At 42.5% G+C, this 16188-nt stretch overlaps 1 protein-coding gene across 1 annotated transcript; it reads left to right on the top strand.

The window, feature by feature from the left end:
- Positions 1-4024: 4024 nt before the first annotated feature.
- On the top strand, positions 4025-14284 carry LOC145795695 (uncharacterized). The gene is made up of 4 exons (XM_082880561.1): positions 4025-4162; positions 4246-4620; positions 4666-4974; positions 12626-14284. Exons 1-4 carry the CDS (start codon positions 4025-4027, stop codon positions 13952-13954), a joined length of 2151 nt encoding a protein of 716 aa, XP_082736687.1. The 3' UTR covers positions 13955-14284.
- The last annotated feature ends 1904 nt before the right edge of the window (positions 14285-16188 follow it).

Below are 16188 nucleotides of genomic sequence, written 5' to 3'. Positions count from 1 at the left end.
AACTTGGAATTGAAAATACAATGCAGTTAGTATGATGCGCCGAGCCCGGTGCATGCAATACAGATGAATGAATGCAAACATGCTGTCATACTGTATGCTAATTGAAACATGCCCTAATCTAACCATCATAAGCGGGTAAATAAAAGGGAGAAAGACGTGGGGTTGGAAGACATACATCACACACACGCACACTTATTACAACATTGCCCTCGCTCGGAGGGTCCGAATAAATAATATACAGTCCCAAATGAATAAATAATACAGTCCCGAATAAATACAAAAATCCTAATTAATTACCAAATTAACTAAGAAAACAATAAACTGGCATGCAAGCCAGGGACTGCCTTGACTCTTCTTCAGATGATGGATGATGCATGTCCGGGCTGCCTTGTGCGGAAATCCACTGGGATGCCCCAATTAGCCTCTGTTTTGCAATTATTCTTGGAAAGTGCGCCAAGTTCTGGAAGGTTGCTAATTCTTGATTTGCTGCAACAGAGAGCAGGAAAGGGGCATAGCAATGTATTTTCACATATGTATGCATGTCTCGATCCTCGTGCCACCAATCACGCATCTCGATACATGATGGCCGAGGGGTCGAATTGCACAACTCAATATGGAATGAATGCACATATGGACACAACAAGGCCTAGACTCCTTCATGGGTAATCCGGAGTGTCGGTGACTGGGGAATTGAGACACGTTTCGTCACTCAGAGTACGAAACGTACCTCGTTTCCCGTGCTCGAGCTAACTCCTATCCCGAACACAATGCAATATGCATGACATGCGTGAATGCAACTAAGATACAACCTAGCATGCACAATGCTATGAGATGGCATACACGATGCACGAGGTAACACGGCATACACAATGCGCTAACATACAACCTAGCATACGCAATGCTATGAAATGAAATGGCATACACAATGCACAGTGGACTTACACCAACATGAGTGGACCTCAGCCACACTCACATAGGAGGCCATAAGATGAAAATGTGACACTCGAAATGCGTGCACACATGCACGCAAACTGAGGACCGAACCTAAGGCACAAATGCCACTCTACCAAAGCATGGTAAGGTATGAAACATGATATGCGAACGAAAAAATTTCATCACTGAAATGCGACACAAAACAGCCCCGAATCATGAAAACCTGGCACCCGATGCAAGGAATGGTCCCGAAATGCAAGATTAAGCACATGAAATGACTTGTAGCTACATCAAGCATGCATTATTTGTACATGAAGTATGAAGACAGATTCAAGGCAGCCCCAAAACAAGCATATTTACAGTTTTAAGAAAGGCCAAATATTGAACACAAATGGGGCTAAGCTAGCATGCAAAAATGGCCCCGAAAGAGAGATAATGAAGCAAGTGGCAACTGCTGTCCCTAAACAGAGAAGGGAGCTTCTACAATGTTGAAGAGGGGCCCAAAATATGGTATTCTACAGTTGGTGGCCGAGCCAAAAAACAGTACACAAGCATGCTCAAAATACTATACAAAATAAGGCCTAAAAAGAGGTCTAAACACAAGGAGGAAAAAGGAAACATCAAACAGCAAAAGACCCTTGATGAAACATGAAGAGGGGGTCAAAATAAGGCTATTTACAGTTCGGACCAAAGTCCAGAAACAAAAACACAAGGGGCTAACAAATCATGCAAAAATGAGGCCAAAAGAGGGATATAAAGGCAAGTGGCAAATGGAAGCCACAAACAGTAATGAGCCCTTCAACAATGTTGAAGAAGGGCTCAAAATAATCTTCTTTACAGTTTGGACTAGAGCTCAAAACAGTTTACATATAGGCCTAAAATAATATGCAAGAAAATGGCATACAAAGGAGGTAATGAAGCAAGTGCAAAAAGAGAGCCTCAAACAGTGAGAGGCCCTTAAATAAACATGAAATAGAGCTCAAAAAAATGATATTTTCAGTTAGGGTCGGAGCCCCAACATGCAAGCACAAAGAGCTAAGATGTGAACCAAGAAAAGGGTCAAAAAGGGGAGAAGAGGACTTACCCTTGAAGACCTTTTGGACCAAGAAATGCTACCTCCTAAGCTCTGAGAAGACCCTCCAAGCTGCTGGAATGGAGTGGTGGTGTGGTGCTAGGTGATGGTGAGGAAATGGTGTAAGAATCAAAGGGTTTTTTTAAGGCTTAGAGTAGAGAGAGAGAGAGAGAGATTTAATGTGAGAGCTCCAAACCAAAATTTTCTAACCCCTAAAACACAGCTGGGGGGTCTGTTATATAGACACAAGAGGGTGGAAAAGAGGGGAAAAAATGGGGGGGAAATGAAATTCAAATTTCCCTCTAAAATTGGCCTAAAAGGGAGATAAAGGGGCAAGTGATAGTAGGAGATCTCAAACCGAAGAGAGCCCTTCAAAAAAGTTGAAGAGAGGCTCAAAATAAGACACTTTGTAGTTTATGACAAGCCACTAAAATAAATACAAGTAGGCCTAAACTATCACGCAAGAAAAGGCCTAAAAGAGGAGTAAAGAAGCAAGTGGCAGTAGGAGATCTCAAACAGCAAAAGGTCCTTAATCAAACATGAAAAGGACCTCAAAATATGACTATCTCAAGTTTAGGTTGGAGCCTAAAAATGCAGAATGAAGGTTCGGGAGCCAAAACACGTAATTCGGGGCCCCGAAAGTGGGCTGTTAGGCACCGGAAGTGGTGTCCGACCACGAAGTTGGTTTCTCGGACCACAGTGTCCCTCAAAAGCGAGGAAATAAGGTGTGTGCCAAAAACCGGAGCAAACGGAGGTGGTTAAGCGGTCCCGAACCGAGGCATACGGCCGACAGCTCCGAAAAACCGGGAACTGGGCTCCAAATGGGAAAAATGGCCTACGACCACAAAACGTAGCCTACGGCCACTGAGAGATGGTCTATGAGACCTCTCCCTCCCTTCGGGAAGAAAAAAATAGAGAAAACAGGGCCTGGTTCGCAAACTGAGGCAAAGCACAAAAGAGTCCGGAAGTCCGGAGGCAAGGCTCGCAGCCGGGACTCCGCAACCTCAGAACGAGCACAATATGCAATATCACCGAGCGCTCAATCGGTGATGTCTGAGTCTTAAGGTCGGTCAAAAATGGGGTGTCTACATATGTCTACTACCTTAAGCCGAGATCCACTGAATATAAAATCGTAGCCGACCTCCCGGACTCTAACAAGGAGCTGGAGACGATTACTTCATCGTCTCGGGCAATTAGGAGTTTCAGCCAAACGATGACCTCCATCTTTATCCCTTAAGCCGAACAGTTCTCAGGGAAGGAGCTGGTAAGGGCCACCCTTCATAAGTTTTCTTATCTTTTTGCATAAAGTTTTCAACATTCTGTTATAATGTCTGTGCTGTTCTATCTTTGCAGTTTTTCCTCAGCCTCCAAAGAACTTTCGCCAATCCTTCTTCCCCAGCAAGGATTTGAAGAAGCTACTGAACCTTACGGTTCACAAACGGAAGGCGCCTTTGCTTCTCAATTTTATCCCAACTTATAAGTCAGCTCTGTCCGACGTCCCTAAAAGGAAGAAGAAAAGCCTTTCTCCACCCTCTGCCATAACTCCACAGACTGCATCCACATCTCGGACAGATCAAGGGTCAACTTCCGATCCAGCTGATCAGCCATCAACCTCGGCTCCATACTTGATTCCAATATCACAACGCCATGGTAGACGCCGAATAGTTTCTTCTGCCGAGATGGGCCGTCCAAAACCAGTTGTAAAAGATCTTCTGGTCAGCATTCCAACCGACGTTGATGCTCAGCCAGTTCCAACCAAGCCTCCAAAGTCAAAAAGGATAAAAAAAGGCTCAACCAAAGGCTAAGGTAACTCAGACTGAATCTGTGGATACTTTGCCGATCTCCAAGTTGGCTGAGAGTGACAAATCTCAACCCTCTGCTGGGAAGAGGCGTTCTGAAGCCCAGTCATCAGAATCTCCAAAATCCAAAAAGCTGAGGTCATCTTCTGCGACCACCTCGGGGTCTAAAAAGAATGATGCCCCTTGGGCTCCAAAAATTACTCTGGAAGATAACCCAGTCATGGCTAACGACAGTGCTGATGACATCAACATCGGCGTAGCCCTCAATACTGCTCTGCTCCTTCCCAATGATCTTAATCGAAACGCCGAGATGAGTGAGTACGAAAACTACGCTTTGATGCTTCAACGTTCTGTTCAAGTAAGTGTCTTTCATCTGGCACATTTTTCCTTCTTTCTCATACTTTGAAATTTTCTAATAACTTTTGTTTTGTGTTTTTTCAGGCTATCCAACATGCCCATTCTTTCTCTATTCAATCTTTCGAAAATCGAGAGAAGTTGGCCGAGATGAAGAGGGAGTTCTCTGCTCTTCAAAAGGCCAACAAGAGTTTACAATCAAAGATGAAAAAGTTGGAGGACCAAGCCGAGGCTGCGATCAAAGCCCAAACTGACGCCGAAGAGAAGACTGAATCTACCGAAGCCATCAGAAAGTTTTCTGAGTCCCAAAGAAAAGAGGCCGAGGAGAAGATGGCCCAAGCCGAAAAAGAGCTTCAAGAAGCCTTGGCCACCAAAGAGGCTAAAATCAAAGACGCCGACGAGAAGGCATATGCTCAAGGTATGGCCGACGTTACGGAGGCTTATGAAATTCAAGTGAAGCAGGCATGTAACAAGGGTTTCACCCTTGGTTGGATGTGTCTTCTAAAGAAGCTTGAGGTCCCCGAGGACTCGCCACTTCGGAAAGCCGACGCCATTCCTCTTCCGTTCTCTCCAACTCCTCCACCAGCTCAATCTGATGACGAATCTGAATCTAAAGACGAGACCCTGGTGAGAAGACCCAAGGAAGCCACTGGGGCCAAGTCTCCTCCTCAAAATGAGCAAGTCCTAGACTTGACTCAAGATGAAGAAGGTGATAAGGTTCCTAGAGATGCTGCTCCTGAGAAGGCATTAGCCAACGTCACCATTGCCGATAAGAGCCTTGACAAGACTTTGCAAGAAATTGATACTGAGCTTGCGGCAAAAAAGGCAGCCGAAGTGGCTTCTCAATAGCCTTCCGAGGTCCCAACCCAGCTCACTGCCGATGCTGAGAAATCTTAGTTTTCACGTCTTTTTGTTTCTTGTATTTCGAATTTTCTTTTTGAGATAATGTAAGCTCATTGTATGGCCGATGTGCCCTCTTTTTGTCGAATGCTAATACAACTTTTTCTTCACTAAGTGCTTGTGCCTTTGTCTTATTTTGACTGCTTTTGCGTGATTCTATACTTAGAATATTCTGCATGTCTTTAACATACTCTTCCTTCTTTGTGCAATCTTCTCGGGGTGACACACCTCAGGTAGCCAAACTTCTCGGTTTAACTTAACTTGTAAACTTTTAACAAGTGTTGAATATCATACTGGTTTAACTCAACTTGTAAATTGCTACAAATTTCAACAAGTGTTTAAACAATAATCTGGGTTTAACTTCAACTTGTAAATTGTCCACAAATTTCAACAAGTGTTAAACAATGATTTCGGTTTAACTTAACTTGTAAATTGTCCACAAATTTCAACAAGTTTTAAACGATGATTTCGGTTTAACTTCAACTTGTAAATTATCCACAAATTTCAACAAGTGTTAAACAATGATTTCGGTTTAACTTCAACTTGTAAATTGTCCACAAATTTCAACAAGTGTTAAACATATTCTTCTTCTCTCTTCTTCTCTCTGCGCCCTAATGTGAACCTAGGTTCCCCTTGGGTTCTCATTATGCATGCATTCTAGAGATAATGTCAAGTATTATGAAAAGAGAACCAACTGAATCTTTATTTATTTACTTCGGCAAATGGCAAAGGAACAGAAAAATTCTAATGATAGAAAAATTTCAAATTACAAGTGTTCTAGGGTCTTGCAAACTCTTTGCCCTCATTATCTTCAAGCCGATATGCCCCATTGCCCAGCACCGAGATGATTCTGTAGGGTCCTTTCTAATTTGTGCCAAGTTTGCCCTCTCTGGGATCCTTCTTGTTGCCGACGACTTTTCTTAAGACGAGGTCACCAATCTGAAATTCCTTTGGGTTAACCTTCTTGTTATAAGCTCTGGCAAGCTGTTGCTGGTATGCTACGAGCTGAATTGTAGCTTTCTCCCTTCGTTCTTCTAAAAGATCTAGATCTCGGGCTAAGAGTACATCATTAGTCCCGTTCTCTACCCCCTGGGTTCTGATCCCAGGGATGCCAACCTCTAGTGAAATGACTGCTTCTATGCCATAAGCCATGGTAAAAGGGGATTCCCCTGTTGATCTTCTTAGCGTAGTCCGATATGCCCAGAGTACATTGGGTAGTTCGTCTACCCACTTTCCTTTTGCTGCCTGCAGCCTCTTTTTTATCCGATCCAAAATTACTTTTGTTGGATGCTTCTGCTTGTCCATTGCTTTGTGGAAAGCTTGGGGTTGAAAAGTAGTTCTTGATCTTGAACTTTGCACAGAAGTTCTTGATTAGTTTACTGTCAAATTGAGTTCCATTGTCTGCAACAATTGTTCTTGGAATCCCAAACCTGGTGATAATGTTTTTCCAAATGAAGTTCTTTACATCCACATCTCGGATCTTGGCAAGAGGTTCAGCTTCTATCCATTTTTTGAAGTAGTCCGTTGCTACCAGCAAGTACTTTCTTTCTCCAGTTGCTTGGGGTAATTGCCCAACGAGATCCATGCCCCATTGGGCTAATGGCCAAGGACTGGATACAGGGTTCAGGTCAGCAACTGACTGGTGTATCAAAGGTGCAAACCTTTGGCATTGTTCACACTTCTTCACGTAGGCTTCTGTATCTTTCTGCATGTAAGGCCACCAATACCCCTGGGTAATAGCCCTGTGAGCTAGTGATCTGCCCCCAGCGTGGCTTCCACAAATTCCTTCATGGATTTCATATAAAAAATCTTCAACCTGTAAAGGATGTACGCACCTTAAAAGGGGTCCAGAGAAGGATCTTCTGTAGAGGTGTCCCTCTACTGTTAGACTGAATCTTGCTGACTTCAATCTGATCTTGTGTGCCTCATTGCGGTCATCTGGCAGTTTTCCTTCTTTTAGGAATGCAACAATTGTGTCCATCCAGCTTGGTCTCATGTCTACGCATATTGTTTCATGGTCTGTGGTTACTGGTTCAATGCTCGGGCCGGACAGGTAGTCAATCATTATTGTCCTTTTTCCAGGTTGTACTGCACTAGCTAGGTTGGCCAACGCATCGGCGTGGCTGTTATCATCTCGGCTTACCTGAAGTAGTCGGCAGTTCTGAAACAAGGCTGACAGTCTGATGACTTCCTTTGCGTAGGACGACATTCGTTCATATCGGGCTGCAAACTCGCCTGTTGTTTGGTTAACTATTAGTTGTGAATCACAAAAAACTATTACCTCATTTGCTTGCACTGCTGCTGCCAACTTCAGTCCTGTAATGAGTGCTTCATACTCTGCTTCATTGTTTGAGGCCTTGAACCCCAAACGAATTGACTGTTCTAGTACCTGCCTATCTGGGGATATCAATACTACTCCTGCCCCTGCTTTCTGTCAGTTTGAACTCCCATCAACGAACAGTCGAAAGGAGTCATCGATGTAAATGTTACAGGGTCTGAGTTTTTCTTCTTTCTTTTGTTCTTTCGCCTTTGCCTAGGCTTCTCCTTGCTTATCTGGATATCGTTTATCCTGGCTCAATGGAGCCCGATGTTCGATGGATTCTGGTGTGAACTCAGCCACGAAGTCGGCCAGAACCTGGCCTTTAATTGCTGTCCTTGGCCTGTACTCCAGGTCATACTGGCCTAGGGTGACTGCCCACCTGGCTATTCTTCCTGTCAGGTCTCCTTGTTGCAGTAAGGACTTCAAGGGGTGCTCTGTTAGCACCACAATTTTATGGGCCTGGAAGTAATGGTTCAACTTCTTTGAAGCCATTACTAAAACTAGTGCCAATTTGTCTAAGGGTAAATACCTTGTTTCTGCATCGGCTAGGGTTTTGCTTACATAGTAAACAGCCCTTTGCTCCCATTTTTCTTCTCGGATTAGCACTACACTTATCGCATGTTCTGAAACGGCTAAGTACAGGAACAGCCCCTCCCCAGGTTCTGGATTTGAAAGAACTGGAGCTGTGGTCAAGTACTTCTTCAGGTCAGCTAATGCGGCCTCGCATTCTTCGATCCATAGGAAGTCTGTGGCTTTCTTTACCAAGTTGAAGAAAGGTCTGCACTTATCTGAGCTTCTGCTGATGAATCTGTCCAGGGCTGCGGCCCTTCTGGTTAGCATCTGCACCTGTTTTACCGATGTCGGGCTCTTCAACTCTAAAATGGCCTTGATCTGATCTGGGCTGGCCTCGATGCCCCTTCTGGTCACCAGGTATCCTAGAAACTTACCAGATCCAACTCCAAATGCACATTTCGATGCATTGAGTCGGAGCCGATATGTTTTAAGGATTTCAAAAACTGCTTTTAGATTGGCGAGATGAAGGCTCCTTGGTCTTAACGACCATGTCGTCGATGTAGACTTCTACTGTTCGGCCGATCAGGCGTTTGAACATTTTGATTACCAGCCTTTGGTAAGTTGCTCCTGTGTTTTTTAACCCAAAAGGCCAAAAGGCATTACTCTGTAACAGTAAAGGCCTTTTGGGGTAATGAACACGGTCTTCTCTTCGTCTGGGGGGTACATGGCTATCTGGTGGTACCCCTTGTAGGCATCTAGGAAGCTCATTCTTCCATGCCCTGAAGTGACATCTACTAGCTGGTCAATTTTGGGTAGAAAAAAGCTGTCTTTGGGACAGGCTTTGTTGAGGCTGATAAAGTGTACGCAGACCCTCTGATGCAGATTGAATTTTAGAAAATAAGTATTTTTATTTTATTATTTTATTGCTTATGTCCACCATAATAGTAATGTCCTTATTTTATTATTTTATTGCTTATGTCCACCATAGTAGTATAGATTCAGAATAGAGTAGCAGTTTAGGAAATTGCCTTATATTTTCTTCTATTTTTGGTCATTGTTTTTCCTTTCCAAATCTGGTTGTTTCTTAGTTAGGTCTATAATTTGCTTATAAATATTGGATGTAAGCCTTAGGGCTCTTGAGAGTTTTTTGATGAATAATATATTTTGAGTTTTATTACTCTTTGTTCCAACTTTGGTTAATTCTGTGTGAATCAACTTTGGTTGAGCCTTTAAACTCGGTATTCTTGGGGAATCAACGGGTCTAAAGAGGAGTCTTATTTCCGGTATTCTTGTGTGAATCAACGGATCTTAAGATTGTTACTATTATTTCGATCAGCACTGCATCACCCTCAATTTACCGTTCTTCTTCTTTACCACTATTGTATTGAATACCCATGTCGGGTAGTGGACTTCTCTAATGGCCCTGGCCTCCAAAAGTCTGTCTAATTCTTCCTCTACTGCTTCGACGTGCATCAACGTCAGTCTTCTGGCTTGTTGAATTACAGGTTTGGCTGACCTGTCAACATTCAGTTTGTGGCAAGTGACCTGGGGTCAATACCAGGCGTTTCGTAAGGTATCCAAGCAAACACCTCAATATTTGCTCTCAAAAAAGTTTCTAACTCTTTTTCCTCTTCTCCGACTAAGCCTGAGCCGAGAAGAAAGAAGCGTTCTTCATCCCCATCTTGGACAAGGATTTTCTTCAGTGCCTCTTTGCTCTTCTCGGCTGGCTCCTTGCCAACGTCTTCTAGGACTTCCACGTCCTCATCTTCAATTTCTGCCTTTTCTGGCTCTCGTATGCTGTAGGTAGATTTCATTGCTACCATGGAGCAATTCTTCGCCTGTAGCTGATCGCCTCTGACTTCCTCTATCCTATGCTCTATTGGGAATCGCAATAGTTGATGCAACGTTGAGGGAACTGCCCCTATTGCATGCAACCATGGTCTTCCTAAGATGATGTTGTAAGGGGAGAGTGTCGATGATAGTGAATTCTGTCTTGATTTTCCTGGTGCCAGCCTGCACCTCCAAGCTTACTGTTCTCAGTGGCCATGTCGGTGTTCCATTGAACCCAACCATGGGGCCATTGGATTGTTCCATGTCATCTGGGTGAAGGCCGAGCTCCTTGTAACATCGGACGTACATGATGTCACAAGAGCTGCCTTGGTCAATCATGATACATTTCACTTAGCACTCCCCAACCTAGAGGGATACTACCAAGGCATCATTATGCGGATACTGGACCATCTCTAGGTCGGCTTCAGTAAAGGTTATCATTGGTCCCTGGCACTCTTCTGCCCGATGTCTTTTCTCCCCGACTTGGTAGACATGTTGTAGGTGTTTTACCTTCTGGGTCTCTCCTCGGATTTCGTTTTCGTTGACCTTCGAGTGGATTACGTTGATTACCCGAGGTCCTCCTGTTTGCGGCTGCTGTCCTGAGGGAGGTGGGGCTTCTGGTGCCTGAGGCAACCTTGCCCGTTCTTTCCTTGTTCTGGTCTCATCGACAAGGTCTCTCAGATGTCCTTGTCTCACCAGGTCTTCCAAATGTGCTTTTAGGGCTCTACAACCCTGAGTTGTATGCCCATCTTCATTGTGGTAGGCACAATGCCTGCCAATGTTTCTTTCCATGAACTCTTGGAGTCCTCTCTGGCGTTCTGAAATATGGCTGGTTCCGAATTTGATCCAGGACTTTGTAAATTGGGATTCGGAACACAGTTGTTACTGCCTGTATGGCCCTCAGTTCTGTTTCTTATTTGCTCGCTCCATTGTTACCTCGGCCTCGCTTCGGCGAGCCGTTTCCTTTCTCTTGTTTTATCTCTTTAGCCCCCGACGTGTCTTCTTCAGCTCTGGCATACTTCTCGATTCTTGCCATGAGCTCTTCCATACTTTTTGGCAATGTCTTTGCCAAAGACTTTCGTAGTGGATAGTTGTCTTTCAAGCCGTTCTTGAAAGATACGACTGCCACCTCTTGATTACATTCGGGTATTCGATTGAACACCTCATAGAATCTTTTTGCATTGACCCTAAGGCCTTCATCCTTGTTGATCTTCAGAGCCATCAATGTGTCTACCCTTAATGGTTACAGTTTGTTTGTCACGAACCAGGCCACAAATATCTCGGCCAGGCCTTCCCAAGTCTTCACGCTTCCCTTCGGTAGTTTGTGGAACCAATCTGATGCAATCTCCCCGAAGGATGAGGGGAACACTTTGCAGAGCAATGGCTCGTTCCCACTATACAATGCCATTGAGTTCAAATATAGTCCGACGTGGAAGTTGGGATCTGACTTACCATCGTATATTTGAAATCTCGACATACTGAATCTCTTCGGCGCCTCAAACTTGTCTAATTCCACCGAGAATGGTGTTCTCAGCTTATCTGGGGAGGTTACCTCGGCGTAGGCATTCTGTTGCTTCCTCTTGAGGTAATCTCTTAAATCTTCTTTGCTCCGTCCAGGAGCTTGGCTATCTCTTGCTTTCAGTCTTTTTGGTGCACTACTTTTAGCTTCGTGGTGAGTCCTTTTTGACCCCTCTCCATGAGTTGTGTCGAAGCACAGTGCCTGCCCCTGAACATGCCGATGTCCTTTAAGGTCTGCCTCCTTTGTGCGGTGCGTCCTTCGTGATTCTTCTCTTCTTGACTCTCTTCGTCTAACTTCCCTAGAAGGTTGGTGAGAGTATCTTTCGCTCCCGTTGTACTGAGGGGCAACGAGGATTGTTTTCTGCCCTCCCTTCTGGGCATTGGCCGCTGGGATCGGCGTGTCCTGCAGCGGGAACGGTGGCTGCATGACGTTATTTTGCATCATGAAATTGACGACCAACTGTAGGTCTGCCAATTTATTTGCCATCTCTTTTACCTCTTCGTCCCTCCGTAGAGACCTATCCTTCCAAACCTAAAGGCCGTTCTCGTTATAGTACCTGCTTTGATCAGGTTTCTTTGGTATGTCGCCAGTCTGGCCGACGTCTTTTACTCCGTGAGCTTGCTCATGAGTTTCCGCGGACCTGTCTCTTTCGCCATCAAGGTCAATAGGTCTTCCACTCCCAGTAGGAGTGTCATTCCCAATCTTTTTCTTCTGTTCGTTACTGGTCATCTATTCTACTTTCTTTCCCACAGACGGTGCCAAATTGTAAATTGCGTACCTTAGACCCATAGGGGTGCCTCTCTTTTATAGTTACCTCAATCCTAATCCCAATAGAAGCCTGACTTCTATGGATTCCTGTTCAGTACTTACTTTGGACTCCTCAAGAGATAAAGATAAACTCTCTAAGAGTTTTATCCTTATCTTGGCTAAGTCTCTTCTTTATTCTAGGACTCTTGTCCCTTATCTCTTATCCGCTTATCTTGGATTCTGATATATTCGGAGATAACCTTGGCCTAACCGAGATGACCTCAGCATATCGACCAAGACGTGTGGCACCTCGGCTCACACGTCGGCGTCACCTTGCCACGTGTTGGTACTCAAAAATATATCCCCACAGTTATACTTTCAGATTTTTTTTTTTTTTAAAAATAGAAAAAGACACAATTGGACTATAAAATATTATTTTTATTTTTTATGAGAAATGCAGACAAATAGTGAATAATAAAAAAAAATTAATTGAAAAAGTTACTTCACAGTTTATTTAACAAACACTACTCAGTAACTCAAATCTATAATCCAACAGTTATACCAAACAGATTAACAGCTTATAATTAAAATCATAATTTATAATCTGTTAAACTATAATTTATAATCTGTTTTAACAGGTACACCAAACAGGATCTTCCTCTCCTAATAGTTATTCCAAAAATCAGCCATATGCTGTTAAGGTGAAGTCAGAATCAAAGACCCCCGGTGCTGCTGATCTGGTTTCAGTTCGGAAACCATCATCAGACATCTCCCAACGATCGGAGAGAGTGGCCCCGCCGATAAATTCATCTCATATTACACCTGCATTGAAATCTGATACACATAAAAATGTCGCTCCAAAACCAACCGAAAAGCCCTCAGTGCAACAAGTGCCCACCATGTCACGGCCCTTAAGTGCTCCGATTATTCCAGGACCTAAGCCACCCACTCCTGTTGTTTCCGTGGTTCAAACACCCCCACTTTTAGCGCGTTCAGTAAGTGCAACCGGGCGGTTGGGTCCGGACCCGTCACCCGCGACACACAGTTACGTTCCTCAGTCTTATCGAAATGCTATAATGGGTACTCCTGTTTCGGCGAGTTCCACCGGTTTCACTCAACCTCAGTCTCCAAGTTCTGCAGTCAACCAGTTACAGTCGTATCCACAACCGTCCAACATGAAGTCGGCACCAATGTTTTTACCCCACAGTTCTGAAAGGATCGAACCGAACTTGGTAAAACCAAGCCTTTCATTTGGAATGGTGAATCATGATATGTTGCAGAATGGACCTCAATGGATGGAGTGCCCTCCTCAAAGGGACGGAAACCGAAGCATACACTATGGTTCTTCGATGCATGACGACATTCATAACCATCATAACCTTGATTTCTACAAGCCTGTACACAGCCGATCCCAGGATCACTTCCCGACTGAGTTTCCGGCATCTATATCATCAGGACGTCAGAGCCAAGGTTTATTCGCTGATGAGTTTCCGCACCTCGACATAATCAATGACCTACTTGACGATGAGCACGGAATGGCGCTTGGGGCTAGGGCGAGCATGAACTTTCAAAATTTTGGCAATGGACCTCACCATCTGAATCGGCAGTTCACTTTCCCTGGGGATATTGGTATGTCGAATGACATGGCCCCCTCAACGAGCTCTAGCAATTTTGAGCGAACACGAAGTTATCATGACGATGGGTTCCAACGTGGGTACAGCTCGTTAGGCAGCCACTATGATCCGCTTCGGGATATGATTCCCCAAGTAAATCAACGGCCTTATGCAAACGGGCAGATCGATGGATTGATTCCGAACCAGTGGCAGATGGGTGGTTCTGATCTATCCTATCTTAGCACGAGGAACACAGATGGGGGTGATGGCTACAGATATCATATTCCAGACTATTCAAACTTGGCGTGCAGTGATAATGGTTATACTGTATTCCGGCCTTCGAATGGTCATTGAGAAGAAACTATTGACGGTGACTGGCTGTGAATTAGTCGATTGAGGCTATAATCCGGTGTAATAATTGCATTTCAGGGAAGTTGTTGCTGTTTAGATTTGGATTGAGGTTGTAACCATTTGGGTAAGAAAACATTTTGTAAAGTGTGATTCTGCCTTTTTTTTTTTTTTTTTTTAATTTCTTTGTTTGTTTCCAGCCTTAGCTGTTGCAAAAAGTGGCTTTGCAGTGTTTCTTTGTCTTGGAGGGTTCTGAGTTTGGAAAGCCGACCCCTAAGCTCAGAACTTTTTAAATTTCATTTAATCTGAACCACATTTTTAGGTTTGCTTTGTTGATTTCTACTTCCCCTACCATTTTATGTTCCGTTGGTTTCAATACTTTTTTCAGAAAATATTTTTTGAAGAAAACATTTTATTATGTTTGGCTGTGTCCTGGAATTAATGTACTAGTTGTATTAGTGGTGGTGGCAGCAATGGCGGGTAGAGGTGGAGGAAGTGTGGTGGTGGTGGTAGTAGCAGCAATGATGGTGGGTGTGGTGGTAGTGGCAATAGTACGGTGTTATTGGTAAGATTTTAGTTTAGAAAATATTTTACGTTTTTTTAAAGTAAAAAGCATTTTATGTCTAAGTAGATTTGTTTTTTTTGGTTGATTACAAAATATGCTTTTCGTTGATTTTTATTTTATGTTGTTTCAAATGATAGAAAATATTATCAAAGAAACGGAGCGTTGATTTTATTCAGTGTTGCACACGGGATGGCGGTTATTATGTCACAAATAGATTCGAATTATTTATTTTTATAAAATTCTTATAAAATAAATAATTGAGACTAATTTGAATAGTGTTTGACATTGAATAATTGTCAGGCAAAAAAATAAAAAAAGGGGGTTTATTGATGGGCGTCTATGGTAGACAATCCGAGAGAGTATGGAGTGCGCATAAGACGGTGAAGACAATTGATCTAATCAACAATCATCTGTAAGTGATAGGGAGAAGACAAATGTAGAACAAAAATGGTAGATTGGGAAATCTTTTACACTTGTACATGTATGATTGCTTGTTTCCGTAGGGGTTGGTATGGCAAGGAGGTGAGCATTCTCAATTGAAAAGTTAGTTAAAAATTAAACGCAAAAACTTGTGTTTGGTATGGATTGTCAAAAACTTGAGAATTTAAGACAAAAAGTAAGTTATATGCATAGGCAATCAGGTTTTTTCATATAACTAGAAAAGACACTGAAAATTTATTCCTAAACACATTAACCTTTTTCATTTCATAAAAAAATTACGAAAAAAAAAGGGCTAAAATTCAAATCACACTCTAGTGAATATTTGCTTGCTTATCCACCCTTCACCCCTCCACCTTGCCCTCACCGTCTTCTGTTTAGTTTTAGAATGTACATTTTGGACAATGAATTTCATATGACTAATAAAAGTCGGAGCAAACAAACTTGAAAAGTTGATCGACATTATTGATCTTTAGTGAATTCGTAAAGTGAAGAGATAAAAGAGTATGAATATCTCAAAAATAATACATGTAATCTGGTCAAATCACTATACAAAATTAAAGTTTTAAAAACTAAAATTTATGGACAAAATTATTTTTAAGAACTAAATATTTTTGTTACGAAAAGTGCCATTATATTTTTAGCAACAAAAATTGGACATTAGTGGTGAATATTATCTTTTTTTGACCAAATTTTTTGTCTCAAAAAATAAATTATTTTGAGACCAAATTATTTTGCCTCTAAAAGATGTATTTATTAGTGACATTTTGAAAATTGTCATTAAAAGTCTTATTTTTGACTTTTTGGAATGAACATTTAACGCCTATCCTCATGACGATAGAAATTGATTTTTAAATTTTTTGCAACAAAAATTTTATTTTTAAAGATCAAAAAAGTTTTAACCTCTAAAACTCTTTTATGTTGTAGTGAATCTTGTATATTACCTTTCTTGTCCCCATTCCGAACCTAGTCAGATTCTCCATTTCCAACCTTAAATCTATTCCTATCCTATTAAAATGTGCCAGAGAGGGGGAGAGAGAGAGTTCCGTTTAGAGAAGGCAATGACTCCGATAATGACTTGTGTGGTGACCTCATCTCCTTATATTTACCAATTCTTTACATTAATTTATATATAAAATCTCCTTAAAAACTTAACAAACTCACCAACACTTCAAATCAGACTTCAAATCTATTCAAGCCCAAGTAACCGTAAAGTATTAAGAACTTCCTCTAACTA

The sequence above is a fragment of the Camellia sinensis genome, chromosome 7 (assembly GCF_055761805.1).
Source record: "Camellia sinensis isolate YWXY chromosome 7, ASM5576180v1, whole genome shotgun sequence".
Lineage (NCBI taxonomy): Eukaryota > Viridiplantae > Streptophyta > Magnoliopsida > Ericales > Theaceae > Camellia > Camellia sinensis.
The sequence above is the reverse complement of the archived record's forward strand: the minus strand, read 5'-3'. Positions and strand labels throughout refer to the sequence as shown.

What these genes read in the sequence shown, in the direction of transcription:
- LOC145795695 (XM_082880561.1), top strand. Translation starts at nt 4,025, where the DNA reads ATGGCTAACGACAGTGCTGATGACATCAACATCGGCGTAGCCCTCAAT. An exon ending in TGCTTCAACGTTCTGTTCAA is followed by an intron (nt 4,163 to 4,245) that starts GTAAGTGTCTTT and finishes GTGTTTTTTCAG; the next exon opens with GCTATCCAACATGCCCATTC. An exon ending in ATGAAATTCAAGTGAAGCAG is followed by an intron (nt 4,621 to 4,665) that starts GCATGTAACAAG and finishes TGTCTTCTAAAG; the next exon opens with AAGCTTGAGGTCCCCGAGGA.